Source organism: Alosa pseudoharengus, unplaced genomic scaffold, assembly GCF_046254945.1.
Source record: "Alosa pseudoharengus isolate Yale_2024_CS ecotype anadromous, Long Island Sound unplaced genomic scaffold, YU_APseudo_1.1 YU_APseudo_1.1_scf_3, whole genome shotgun sequence".
Lineage (NCBI taxonomy): Eukaryota > Metazoa > Chordata > Actinopteri > Clupeiformes > Clupeidae > Alosa > Alosa pseudoharengus.
Window position 1 is genome coordinate 28468945 of NW_027468718.1, and position 14026 is coordinate 28482970.

The following is a 14026-nucleotide window of genomic DNA, read 5'->3' on the forward strand; positions in this document are numbered from 1 at the left end:
TTTATTTGATTTCTGTTCAAATGTTCTTGCAGTCTGTTTTTTTTTTTGGAGATTTATTACCCAAGGCAGAGGCATGGCCATTTTAATGAGTCAACATCCTTAACATTCTTGAATTTCCCCTGGGGATCAATAAAGTATCTATCTATCTATGACAAATAGCCTTTTCAAACAAAATTTTGACCGTAATATCAATGGGTTGAGTGTTGTGATGTTTTGTGAGTTGTGTAGGCCAAAGTATGGGGAACTTACCAAAATAAAAAAAAAATGTTCACTGAAACAAAGTAGTTTGTCCATAAAACCACATGCTGTATAAAATTCCCCAGTCACTTTGGGGAATTTTATACCCCAAATTTATTTGCAGCTTGGAGGAAACAGTAAGTCATCAAATTCACAGAGTGTCTCCTTTTTCCTCTTGGACTTTTGCTCTATCCTACTCCCTATCACTGAAATACATTTGCAGAGTGAAATTCATGCTCTTACTTACTTGCACTTACTGGAGGGAACAGTTTTTATTCCTGTGCCTCCTTCAGTGCAATGAAAACAATGGGCATCAAGATATGAATACAAAATGATGACTAGGGTCTCCAAAGAGTGAGTGTGGAGTGAAATCTGGAGGTGCTAAGCTCTCTGGAATGGACACCAGTACTGGCGCTAAAAGAGAATTCCAAATGTGTTGGTCAAATCTCAGCATCTTTCATTAAGAGCCTGGGGGTAGGTGCTTTGTAAACACATAGGCTTACCCAGACCGATCTGTTTCTTAATAAACATTTTAACATCCTTCAAAAAGTTTTCCCAAACACATTTGCAGGGTACATTCTGCTCTGTTAAAAAGGCGCACACAGGGGAGAAGGCCTGCATATTAAGGCCCGAGGAATTCACTTGTCTTAGCTCATCATCACACTGGAAGATATTACAAACCACTGTTGCGAAATACATAATTGGCAACAGGCTATTGTTTTAGGAAATGGAGTGACAAGACCCATGACACAACAGCTTGGTGGTAAGACTCAGCTGGCTTTGATCGTGGCCACTGGCTCCTGACAAACCAACCAAGAGCAGAGCAGATTCACTCCATCAGATAGGCAGTGCCAGGGACCGATTCCTCATTCTTCCAGCCGTCGTGCTGGTAAATGCCAGCTTATCTGCTGCAGAGCACGGTATGTCTCAGCTGTCTGAAGTACAGGACGTTCCTGTTGATCTGACGGAAAAAATAATTGAGGGAATACATGTTTTTCACATTTCCTGGATTTATTTGCAGTGGATGGAAAAATTAACAACAGCTTGTTTTAATGTCCATGCCAGTATAGCAAATTGAAGCCATTTCCTGTTTGCTTGACAGTAATATTAAATGTCTACAGTTTTTAGGCATACTCTGGGTCTAAAGGAGGCTTTGCCACATTGTGAAGTTCCTAACTCATGTTATTCATTAGCCAATTTTTCAATGGGATGACTATCTTTTCAAGGCCTATAAAAGTGGGTCATATTATATCTGCACATAAGTTAACAACAGCTTTGAATTGTGAATTTAGCCATTGAGATAATGATGGCAAGTTGTTAGGGCTATGAGGCCTGTATTTTCATTTAGGCTAGGCTACTCAATACTTTTAAAAATCTGCAAAAATGTTCAGCCTCCGATTTTGTGTTTAATAACTGACTAAATATAGGCTAGTGACTAAATGGTTTCAAAAAGTTTGAGGTGTTTTTCATTTCACGTCATTGTCGATTGATGAAGTTGTTATGGGTACCTGCAGAATCCAGGACGATCCTTCAGTGTGTTTTGGAACGGTCTGATAAATTTCGAATAACCAGAGTGCATATGAGCAGTTACAAAATAGATGTTTTTGGAATTAATTTGTTCTCTTGCTAGTCTAATTTCGAAGCCAATTAATTCGTCTTTATTAAAGACAGCCTGTTGTCAGTCACCACTCTTGTTACCGCGTAGTCTACATCGACTGCATTGTCGTCGCTGCAAAACTTGTTGAACACGCCCTAGACCTCCAGTCTATCGGACACAGTATAAAATCGCCACAACCGAGAAGGAACAGGGGAGAGCAAACATCAACCTCAGGCGTCAACACAGAACGTGATCGACATCTATTTAGTGGGCAACATTAATTTGGAATAAGTTCACATCGAAACTGAGATTTTAAAGACGACTATCCACCAACAGTCTACGTGTTCCTCTTCGGAAATTCTGCTTGCAAGACGTTCAATTTTCTTGCAAATGCCGATACAGACCAATGATAAAGACTGAAAGGTAGGCTGGAATCCTGAACAGAATAAGTTCCTCCGTAAGATTTAGGCAAAATCACAGCTGCTCGTTCATACTCATGATGGTGTGGTAGTAGGCTACTAGAATAATAAATAGGCTAGTCTACTTTAACGATTTGTTGGATTGTCCTCTTTGTAGTCTACACCAAAACCCTAGCTATTAGCTGAAAAATAAACACGTTTTGCGGTTGATTTAGGCCATCGACTTAGAAGCACAAACCAGATGTAAAGAATGGTCCATTTATTCCAGAGATTGCCATGCGAGGGCGAACATCCGTAAGCATAGGCTGGAGATAATGCTGGATAGCGGTTTAGTCCAGTAGCCTATTTGACCTCTGTTCACATGTAGCTAGATCTAACGTTTTGGAGAATGATGGCCTATGTTGTCTTATTATTATTATACAGATCAGATAATTCAGCGTTGTCTTTCGACACTTTTGAAAAAGTTGGAAAATGTATTTTTATGCTGGCAAAAGTTAGTGATTTTGAGCAGGGTCAAGCGGCTTTGAGTGACGTAAGATGTTATAACATCTGTTTAGGGTAAAAGGGAGCCCCCAGAAGAAATGCAACACAGGATATAGACAGTTCAGTGACTGTGTGCCCTATGCAAACTGGAGAAAACATCCTGATCAAGCAGTCATTCTCAGAATTCCTCTAAATTTAAATAGGGAAAAGTAGGTCTAACAAGCCCCGGGTTATACAGTAGGCTATGACAAGGTTCACACCAAAATGAAATTATATTGACTTGCTGTTTTTCGACAGGAAGAAGTCAAGGTAGAGCCACCAAGTAATACAGGTAAAATAAATTGTTTATCTTTCTTTCTTCATAAAACCTTTGTATGCCCACAGCAATGTGATTAATTTCAACAAAGTCACTGCAATATGCACTTTCAATATCCTATTATATTGACAGCTATACCGTTTTGTGTATTATCTCATGTTTCTTATATATTGTATATGTTTTACAGAGTGACAGTCATTGTGGAATGATGGACCAAGACTATGAAAAGGACTATGAAAACTACACATATGACTATTTAGAGTATGGCGACTTTGATGACCCCAAAGGAGGTTATACACAGAGAGAAACTCTGCATATAATTTCAGTGGTTATTTATAGTATTTCCTTTGTCCTGGGTCTCTCTGGGAATGGAATTGTGATATGGGTCACAGGGTGCAAAACCAAGCGGACTGTGAATAGCCTATGGCTCCTGAACCTGGCTGTGGCCGACTTTGTCTTTGTGCTCTTCTTGCCTTTCTCCATTGACTACGTGCTCCGAGATTTCCACTGGCACTTTGGACTGGTCATGTGCAAGCTGAACTCCTTTGTGTCGATGATCAACATGTACGCCAGTGTGTTCTTTCTGATGATCCTCAGCACCGACCGCTACATCTCGTTGGTACACCTGAACTGGTCCCGGACCCACCGCAAGGTGAGCCGAGCCAGGTGGCTCTGTCTGGGGGTGTGGCTGGCGTCGGCCACCCTCAGCTGTCCAGCGCTCATATTCCGCGACACTATGGAGTATCACGGTCGAGTGGTGTGCTTCAACAACTTTCACGAGCACGACAGGCACATGGCGGCTATGAGACACATCACGCTGGTGGTCTTGCGCACCACGCTGGGCTTTGTACTTCCTTTCAGCGCCATCTGTGTCAGTGGCATCCTGCTCACCATCAAAGTCCGCCAGTCCACTGCTGTCCACGTCTCTCGTTTCTCCAAGACCGTGTCCGTGGTCATCCTGGCCTTCTTCTTGTGTTGGATGCCCTTCCACACATTCAGTCTCATGGAGCTGTCCATGCACTCGTCCCTGCTGCTGCACTCAGTGCTGAAGACCGGCTTCCCGTTGGCCACCAGCCTAGCGTTCTTTAACAGCTGTGTCAACCCTCTGTTGTATGTGCTTGTCAGTAAGAAGGTCAGAAGCTTGTTGAAACGCTCCTGTCTTGACATCACTAAGACCTCACTGCGAGAGTTTAGCCAGTCAATCTCAGCCACGAAATCGGCTTCCCTGCCAGCCATTAGCCACTGCCTACCCGAGTCTGTTGTATGATTTGAAGGCCTTTCCACAAAGACTCAGTGTGGAGATTTACAGCAGACGGTTGCAGCCGTTACATGTTTGGGAGACTTTCCTGTTCCACATAGACATGAGCTTGTTTTTATGGGTTTTACTCATGTTTACTTTCTGTGGGATAGTGTGCGTACCTGTATTTACACTGCACAGAGTGCCAAGTTCTGATGACAACAAAATGCCCGGGGTGGAAAACCAGAGTAAGGAAGAAACCAGCCTTGCCTAAGCTACATCTTGGACACAGGAAAGACACAGGAATTGATTTGAGTGAATACTTATCACCCCTAAATTGACAAAATAGTCAAACATCAACAACACTTTATCTGACTAAACAGTTAGAGTGTGCACATACCGTATACAATGTTACAGTGAAATATCACTGTTAAAGTGAGTTGTTGTTTTGATTCTGGATTGATTTTGTCCCATTCAACGATACTACAAAATTGTAATGTTTTACCCAGTGTTTTGTAGTGTTTACCCCATTTTTAAGTGTAATTATTACCTAATATATCCTAATATACAGTATATTTTACTCTTATGTTGATTTAAATCAACTGAATGTATGTTCTCACAATTTATACAGTAAGCCTTATCACTACTGGACCAGATGCTTGTAAATAACTGCAACTTTTCCAAATGGCAGACAAATTACGTCATTGACTGTTTGTCCATGTCCCGGTAATATAATCTGTGATTTGGATGAAATCATGCATTTGAGTTACTACAACTTATCCATAGGCGTTTTTATACTCTACTCCACCATCTTCTGGTTGGCTTGCAGAAGTAGCCTAACCGGCCTGAAACATTTCAGCAGTTGCTTGCACCTAGTTCCAGTCCTCCCAACTTAAATGACTGGTTGATGACTCCAGTGAGCTGCAATATTAGCTAATTGTTTCTTTATCTCACAACAGTTATTTGACTGCAGTCTTTAAGATTATGTGAATGCAAAATTCTCAGGATGGTTTAATCAAAAGTTTTATTTGAATGAAAATGGTCACTTGAAGAATGTCAATCTATTTCTTTTGAAGGCCTACACTCATGCTAATAAATTCCTGTCCATGATGTCTTTCTCTAATTTCTTAAAAAGGTAACATAAAAATAAAGTCTATGTAACACATCACTTGTGTTTAAATACCTCTGTGTTTAGCCTAATCTACCAAACAAAAGACAAATCGCTTGAAGTTTTGTCTTTTCTCCTAAGCACTAACTCCATACGGATGTGTTCTGAAAACAATGTAGTGTTATGTTGAATGAAGGGGCAGTTATTTCCTGTTATTTTTCAACAGCCGATAAACAGATGCTGGAACGAGAAGTTAGAATCAGATGTTTCACATGCAAGGCCATGAATACTATCTTATGCAGCCAACACTTAATGCATCTTTGCAACATATTTGTTGAGCGGGTAAATTATTCCTAGGGGTTTCTTGGCTTCATAATAAGAGATTGATTTAGGTTTAGGATTTAACAAGATGAGCAAAAATCAACCAATATTTGTATGGTGTAGTTTCATTCCAATTGATGTGAAGTTAGACTGGAAATGGATTAAAAGCCAAATTGTTGGCTAATTAAACACCTGTCAAATGTGAACATTTATATTTACATGTATATGTCTTATATTTCATACTTTTATACTTATACAATATTGTATACGTCCTATATTTTATATACTACTGTGTAGCATTTATTCTCTGTCCCATCAACTGAACTGATTCAAAATGGTCCCCATAATGTATAATTCTGGAACAGTTATGTTATAGCGCATAAATGTAAGGTTTATTAGTCTGAACACAAATAGATGAGTTATCATAACGATATGCTTTAATGTCCCCTTCAACTTAATTAATCTTAAGGCCATTCCCGTCAATGCTCTCGTCCCACTGTCCAGTTCTAACGTTATCAGGAACTTTCCTTGTGTTCATCACTTCAGCTGATAGCCTACGTCATACATCCGCTGAGTCCTGGATATCGGTCCATCTTTAAATCAGAGGGTTGTAGTCAAAAATAACAATTGAAGTGTATTTCATTCTTATGCAATGGGGCGTTTAACGTCTTTTGGGTAGCACAGTGTAGCACAGATAATCCTCTTAATTCACCGCTAAGACTGGAAACGAATCGCCGGTGCCAAGTGCTGTTTCACCAAACTGCGACACCGAGTGCACGCCAATATATTGTGGAAATACAAGTGGGCATTCCTACGCAGTCTTCGGAGCAGAAATAACAACTCTGTTTTGATTTAAGATACGACTACGAGGTAGGCCTACCGGAGCACGAACAGTCAATTGATATCGACAAATAAACTTTATACGTAGTTATAGCGACGATGTTTTCATTGACTGTGCTGATATTTTTCCAGCGTCATGCTACGTCTGCCCATCGTGAAGCGCGCGCTGTCTGGTGTGGCACAGGCCAGTGCCAACAATGGTAAGTAGGACAGATACAATTATTTTGTTTGGCAGTACGAGGGGGGTTAACGCTGAATTAGGATATTGCTGTGGTTTATTGACCTCTGTAGATTTTGTAAAACTAAATGTGTTCTTGTGCCCATGTGTCCTCACTGTAGGATTAGCTGCAGGATTAGTTGTCATGTCCTAAATGGGAATAAGTGACAGGGTATGCCCAAAATGAAGAAGCTAAATCTGCCTAATGTTTAGAAATGACGGATGGTAGGGTAATGGAAATTACATTACATGTGTTATTAAAGGTTAATTTGGCCTTTTCAGTTCGCACAGCTGCTACAGCCACTGCCACTGCCAGTAACCTCATCGAGGTTTTTATTGATGGAAAACCTGTTATGGTTGAACCAGGAACAACAGTATTGCAGGTAACGGAGGCACGGTTCGGGTTCATTGTATAGCCTACTTTGATTCTGCATAGTGCAACCACAGAGCCTTACTATTTAAGGGTCAGTCATATTTTTTTTTTTTAAGTTTACGTGAGCTTGTCAAACTTTGATGTTTATCAGGCTTGTGAAAAAGTTGGGATGCAGATACCTCGTTTCTGCTATCATGAGCGTCTGTCTGTTGCTGGGAACTGTCGAATGTGCCTGGTGGAAATTGAGAATTCCCCTAAAGTATGTATTACTACGTCTATTATGTACATTACAGTTCTTTTTCACTCACCACAAACATATTTGTCTTTGTTCTGTCGCTTACTCATTTAGTAGATTAACGCTTAAGTGCAACTCACTGTGTTACAGCCAGTAGCTGCATGCGCCATGCCTGTCATGAAGGGTTGGAATGTTCTGACCGACTCAGAGAAAACAAGGAAAGCTAGGTAGGACTGTAGTTCTCTATGAATTCAAGTGTTCCAACTAAGTCAGTGAGACCCAATGGTCACATGTTGTTAAAAAATAAACCCTCATAATACTGAAAACCACAGAACACAGTTTGATAACACCATTAAAGGGGTGGTTCAGGATTTTGGACATAGGACCTCATTTCCAAGTAAGCAAGTGTGATATTTATCAGTGGAGACCGTTTTCAACACGTTTCATCCAGTCCTTCTAATTGCAGAGTTCGCAGGTGCTAGGCTAGCGCAAGTCAACGGTATGTGCTAGCCTGCCACTAAAAACAGTCTTACCCACTCCAAAGTACACCCGAGGCAAATAAATTATAACGCCATACTATCGATGTAAATGTCTGTATTGATAGTGTTATTTCTAACGTTATTCTATCCTTGCATTTCAACTATCGCATTACATTTTGAGGGACTAGTTTCTTAGCAGCGGCGGAATTATACTTGCTCCGGTTAGTAGCACTGCGCCGAAAAGTAAACAGTAAAGCGCACTCGAATGGGGATACCTAGTAGTAGCCTTGGTAATAGCAGTCCGCCGCTGAGTTGCAAAATGACTACTAACAACCAAAGGGACCAAAGTATAACTATTGCAACGCGATGCAAGGGTAGTTGTATTTCTTACACTATTCTATTAACACAGACATTTACATCTATCGTCTGGAATTTGCCTCAGGTGTACTTTGGAGTGGGTAAGACTGTCTTTAGTGGCAGGCTAGCACATACCGTTGACTTGCGCTAGCCTAGCACCTGCGAACTCTGCAATTAGAAGGACTGGATGAAACGTGTTGAAAACGGTCTCCACTGATAAATATCACACTTGCTTACATGGAAATGAGGTCTTATGTCCAAAATCCTGAACCACCCCTTTAACTATGCATGCACATTTCAGATCAACACCCACCCACCCAGATTTCAAATCAACACTCATTACAGTCATGGCATTTCCTCAAAAGTGTTATATGTTTTTTGTTGTCAGAATTAAGTCTGATTCCTCAGGAGCTTTTGCATATTTCTATAAAGTACTTTACATTCTTTGTATTCTGGTTGTGTATTTTAATGTATGTATTTAATTCAGTGTATTGTGGTCATAACTTGTTTAGAGAGTAACACCTTTATAACTGCCATTATAATGTAGTAATAGTACATATTTGACAAGAAAACTATACACTACACTGTTAACCCTCTATTGATGATATAATGAATGATGTGAATTTCCTGCACAACATATCAGCTACCATGGATTTAACTGATTATTTTGGTCAACAGAGAGGGTGTGATGGAATTTCTGCTAGCCAACCACCCTCTGGACTGCCCCATATGTGATCAAGGTGGAGAGTGTGATCTGCAGGTAAACAGAGGCATTGCACCCTTAATTACCCTATGGTATTCTCTAAGCCTCACCTCTGCCGGGCTCTGTTACGGTGATGAACTTAACAGCTAAACAAATGCACCTCTTATTTAACCATCCACATGTCCCCTGAGCACAATCTTTATGGTTGTGATTAGCAGACTCCATCTTGAACAGATTGGCAAGATTTACTTTGAGCACATTGTTTGTTTTTATGATAACTAGGGTAAGCCAGAGGTGTAAAGTGGGTGCCAGGGCTTGAGGAGATGAGAGGGACATATTGGTCTGAATTAAATTATCATGATGCCATGCAACATGTTTCATATTTTTGCTGTCACTGCAGGATCAATCCATGATGTTTGGTAGTGACAGAACCCGCTTCACAGAGGGAAAGCGAGCTGTCGAGGATAAGAACATCGGTCCACTTATCAAGACCATCATGACACGTTGTATTCAATGCACCAGATGTGTGAGGTACTAAAAAGCACTGATTTTATTCAGATACCTGAGACTGCACATACATTATGACTTTCATTATATTTGTATGTTCAATGTAAATGACCTAGTAGAGGTTTCTGGAGATTGAGGAGTGGACTGTAGCAGATCAAACTTAACCGTTGCCTTTCAGGTTTGCTAGTGAAATAGCAGGTGTAGAAGACCTGGGCACTACAGGAAGAGGCAATGCAATGGAGATTGGAACTTATGTGGAGAAAATGTTCATGTCTGAGCTCTCTGGCAACGTCATTGACATTTGCCCAGTAGGAGCACTGACCTCCAAACCATATGCCTTCACATCTCGCCCCTGGGAAACAAGGTATCTGTGAATGCTTTATGTTATTATTTCACAAGCTGACATATGGTAAATAGTTTTAATGCTATTTAAAGGAGATGTGCATTGGGCCCAATTAAGGCTGTATTTCCTCTATCCACAGGAAAACGGAATCCATTGATGTATTAGACGCGGTTGGCAGCAACATTGTTCTGAGCACAAGGGGAGGAGAGATCATGAGAGTCCTACCTCGAATTCATGAGGACATCAATGAGGAGTGGATCTCTGATAAGACCAGGCAAGTCTGTTACTGCTAACCTGGCCCTAGCCAGATGAATTTCGCTCCGCCTAGCTCCACTCATCCATCTGGAACCGATCCATTGAAGTCTTGCTTCAGAAGGCTGGACCTAATCAAAAAATGCTTGCATATGATTGAATAAGCCACTTGTCCGTCATCTATTGACGTGCTACTTCAACCACTCTCATCGAAGCCAACCCGTGACGCTGATAACAGTCTCACAGTCGCTTCTACGCTATGTCACATCTATGAAACTCCCGACCTGCGTCCTGATTGGTTAAACCATAAAGTTGGTTGGAGAAATCACTCTCAATGGAAGAGGTTCCAGATGGATGTGAGTGAAGCTAGGCGGAGCTAAGCGGAACGACATTCATCTGGCTAGGGCCAGGTTATGTTACTGCACCAATGGTGGAGAACTGATTCCTTTGTGCTTTTGGCCAAAAGTTATAGAATTTAAAAAAATCTTATTCAAGGTTTGCATACGATGGGCTAAAAAGGCAGAGACTTACACAGCCCATGGTGAAGGATGCGTCTGGACAGCTTGTGACCACATCATGGGAGGATGCTTTGACCCAAGTGGCAGGAATTGTAAGTACTCGCATGTTTGCCTTTACTTTTTATGATAATTTCACCTAAAAGCATAGAATAACAAATGTAACTTTTTAATGAGAGATTTATTTGAGCTCTATGTGAAGCTTTTGAAATTAAGATTCAAGCATAATTTTAACCGTTTTTGAATACTGTAGCTACAAGGATGTAAAGGCAATACAGTTGCTGGTGTGGCTGGTGGGATGGTGGATGCCGAGGCCCTGATCACTCTAAAGGACCTCCTCAATCGTCTCAACAGTGAGAATCTGTGCACTGAGGAAATCTTCCCCATGGCTGGGGCGGGGTGAGATGAGCCACGAAGCGAGACAATTTAAAGGGACAGGGTAGGATTATATCAGGACTGAGAAGGAGTTTGAGTTTTTAAACATTCCTATTCTGTCATTTCCATCCTACAGAACAGATCTGCGTTCAAACTACTTGTTGAACACCAGCATCAGTGGGATTGAAGAAGCTGATCTGATGCTTTTGGTTGGCACCAACCCACGATATGAAGCGCCACTCTTCAACGCTCGCATCAGAAAGAGGTGAAATAAAATAGATTATAGTTGGTGAATTACAAATGTCTTGATTTCAGAATATCCACTGATACAATGTCATGATTTCCCCTGTCTGACTGAACTACCTAAATGACTAAGAATATCTAAATGTGTTGTGGTGGTTGTGATATTTTATAAACCCATAATATCAACCCTACAGTTGGCTTCACAATGAACTTCAGGTTGCACTAGTGGGGCGAGAAGTGGACCTGAGCTACACATACAACCATCTTGGAGAATCCACTAAGGTGCTGCAAGATATAGCCTCTGGGAAACACCCCTTCAGTAAGGTATATATGAATTATTTCCTCCTTAATGTGAAATGTTTTATGGTTATACTACTGCCCCAGAACTACACTAGTGTTCCTTGTTTTTTCTTACACTCTATTTGGTTCATTCTCACTTCCCTTCCAGGTTCTAGCCCAAGCAAAGCGCCCAGTCGTGGTGGTTGGCAGTGCTGCTCTGCAGAGAGAAGATGGTGCGGCTCTACACGCAGCTGTGTCCACTATTGCTCAGAATGCCCGTGTTAGCAGTGGTGTTGAGGAGAACTGGAAAGTGTTGAATGTACTTCACAGGTAAGCATTTTGAACCATTTAAACAAATACTAAACAATACAGTATTCCAGGGCAATACTGTGATATTACCTTGTGTCTTTGGCTAAGTCCATATTACAGCTAAAACTGTGTGTCTATGGTTTCATGTGTCAATGCAGAATATAAAGCATACAATGTTTTATAGTATAGTAAACAGTATAGTACTGTTTTACTTTTTTTCAGGAAGTACTGATATGCACAGCATTTTCAGTTTTAATATTTTCATTTTTTGTGAATATTTTATACTCATATTTTTTCTTGACCAAGAGCATGTTTCATCTTTATACAATAAAACATAATGAAACCCCCAAATGTTAATATTTGTTTTGGCTTTATTATTATATAGGTACAAGGATTATTATACAAGAATGATCAAAATTGTGTCAAGGTTTGTCTTTTGTTTGACTGAACAGAGTGGCTAGTCAAGTGGCTGCATTGGATCTGGGGTATAAACCAGGAGTAGAGGCTATCAGGCAGAATCCACCAAAGGTTTTATTTCTTCTTGGGGCTGATGCCGGCTGTATAACAAGACAGGACTTGCCAAAGGACTGTTTTATCATCTATCAGGGTAAGTATAGATACAGTAATTGAGATCCATACTCAGTGCTACAGCATGTGTCTGTTTGTCAGACTGTATTCTAACTTCTTACAGCAGTCCAAGGCAATAACAGATAAGAACAGCAAGAGTTACTTTAGAAACTAACTGAATTGCATTTAAATAATTATCCAAATATTTCTTCAATAATGGAAGTGAGCAAGTTAAATTGCTCATGCTAAGCCGCATTTGCCTATTGTTGAATTGTAAGAGAACTTTGTGTTGTAGGGCATCATGGTGATGTAGGAGCAATTATGGCAGATGTTATACTACCTGGGGCGGCATACACTGAAAAGTGTGGCACCTATGTCAACACTGAAGGTCGAGCACAGCAGACTCATGTGGCGGTGACAGCTCCTGGCATGGCAAGGGAGGACTGGAGAATTATTCGGGCCATCTCAGAGGTGAGACATTCAACCTGATGAATGAAGAATGTCAATTATATTTTCATGATTAACTTCAATGCTTTTTATTTTCCTACCTGTCACAAATAGCTGGCAGGTGTGACCCTGCCCTATGACACATTAGATGAGGCGCGCAACAGGCTAGCTGAAGTGTCACCAAACCTGGTTCGATATGATGATGTGCAAGAAGCAAACTATTTCAAACAAGCCAATGAACTTTCAAAGGTACTATTTGCCATTATCTGTACATGCCATGTTTTATCAAATAAATTCAGCTGTAAACATACAAATGTTTTGGAAGTCTTACTGCTCATTATGGTTTATGGTAATGCCTCTGTTTCCCTCTTTCACTGTCTGTCAGACCATAAATCAAACCCTGCTCTCAGACCCCTTGGTTCCTCCATTGCTCACAGTGAAGGATTTTTACATGACAGGTTTGTTTGTGTTTTGTTTACTCTGGTTTCTGTTGTTTTTCTGTTGTCAGTGAATGACAGTGCCTTGACATCTCTTTGTCATCCTCAGATTCCATCAGCAGAGCTTCTCAAACAATGGCTAAATGTGTGAAGGCGGTGGCAGAGGGAGCAGAAGCAGTGGACGAACCCAATGTTATATGTTAATGTGTTCTCTGCATTTTATTTGAATCCCTCAGGACAGCAAAATGTCTTATGCTCAACAACGCACAATACAGAGTTAAATAGAAATGTTGTAGCCAACAAGTCAAGTCAAGTCAACCTGCAAATTACTCCAGATGCATTTCCTAAACTGATCATGTATGGTCAGATGTATTTGTTTTGCAGTGCAAAAATGTAAAAAGTGAACTCAATATCTATTAAATAGTTTTGTCTATTTTAAATGTAATAATAAATTATAGGGTACTATACGAATCTCCAAGCTTTTGTTTGTGAATGTAAGAGCAAATATTATTTTCATTAGATTGTAGCCCAAAAACACATAGCACAAAAACGCCAGCCTGTAGGGCCATTAAAAACAGACACTTGCTTAAATAATTCTAAGCATGCTCTATTAATGAAAGTATCTTATATTTTGTGTCTATTTTTTTTTTTTTAATCTTTCTTCCTAAGTGAATGAAGTCACTACAGTAGTCATATATTTTCACACTGATTGTCAGTTCAAATTGAAAATAGCCCTGTCGTGTGCATAATATATCCCATGTCGTAGGCTACCTACTGTTTGATGACCCGTAGGGAAACTAGAATCAACTTTGCTCGGAGGAATGACCAGA

The 14026-nt window shown here is 40.4% G+C and overlaps 2 protein-coding genes across 3 annotated transcripts; both read left to right on the forward strand.

Annotated features, from left to right (window-relative positions):
• Window positions 1–2011: 2011 nt before the first annotated feature.
• cmklr2 (chemerin chemokine-like receptor 2) lies at window positions 2012–5454 on the forward strand. Of its 2 annotated transcripts, none has more exons than XM_076263845.1 (3): window positions 2012–2257; window positions 3034–3067; window positions 3240–5454. In XM_076263845.1, the coding sequence occupies exon 3, from the start codon at window positions 3258–3260 to the stop codon at window positions 4317–4319; it is 1062 nt and encodes a 353-aa protein (XP_076119960.1). In that variant the 5' UTR covers window positions 2012–2257; window positions 3034–3067; window positions 3240–3257; the 3' UTR covers window positions 4320–5454. The 2 variants fall into 2 exon arrangements, with proteins under 2 accessions (XP_076119960.1, XP_076119961.1); XM_076263846.1 differs by having other exon boundaries at window positions 3038–3067.
• Window positions 5455–6279: 825 nt separating this feature from the next.
• LOC143100563 (NADH-ubiquinone oxidoreductase 75 kDa subunit, mitochondrial-like) lies at window positions 6280–13657 on the forward strand. The gene is made up of 19 exons (XM_076263850.1): window positions 6280–6588; window positions 6691–6758; window positions 7058–7158; window positions 7300–7407; window positions 7534–7610; window positions 8898–8979; window positions 9323–9453; window positions 9608–9793; window positions 9912–10046; window positions 10520–10634; window positions 10793–10938; window positions 11051–11179; window positions 11352–11481; window positions 11606–11766; window positions 12198–12352; window positions 12608–12783; window positions 12874–13008; window positions 13145–13217; window positions 13306–13657. Exons 2-19 carry the CDS (start codon window positions 6695–6697, stop codon window positions 13398–13400), a joined length of 2199 nt encoding a protein of 732 aa, XP_076119965.1. The 5' UTR covers window positions 6280–6588; window positions 6691–6694; the 3' UTR covers window positions 13401–13657.
• The last annotated feature ends 369 nt before the right edge of the window (window positions 13658–14026 follow it).

Bases quoted from the DNA above. Each gene is read 5' to 3' on its own strand.
- LOC143100563 (XM_076263850.1), top strand. From the start codon at position 6,695: ATGCTACGTCTGCCCATCGTGAAGCGCGCGCTGTCTGGTGTGGCACAG. The intron at 10,047-10,519 runs GCAAGTCTGTTA...ATCTTATTCAAG, and splicing joins TGGATCTCTGATAAGACCAG to GTTTGCATACGATGGGCTAA. The intron at 10,635-10,792 runs GTAAGTACTCGC...TGAATACTGTAG, and splicing joins TGACCCAAGTGGCAGGAATT to CTACAAGGATGTAAAGGCAA.
- cmklr2 (XM_076263845.1), top strand. From the start codon at position 3,258: ATGATGGACCAAGACTATGAAAAGGACTATGAAAACTACACATATGAC.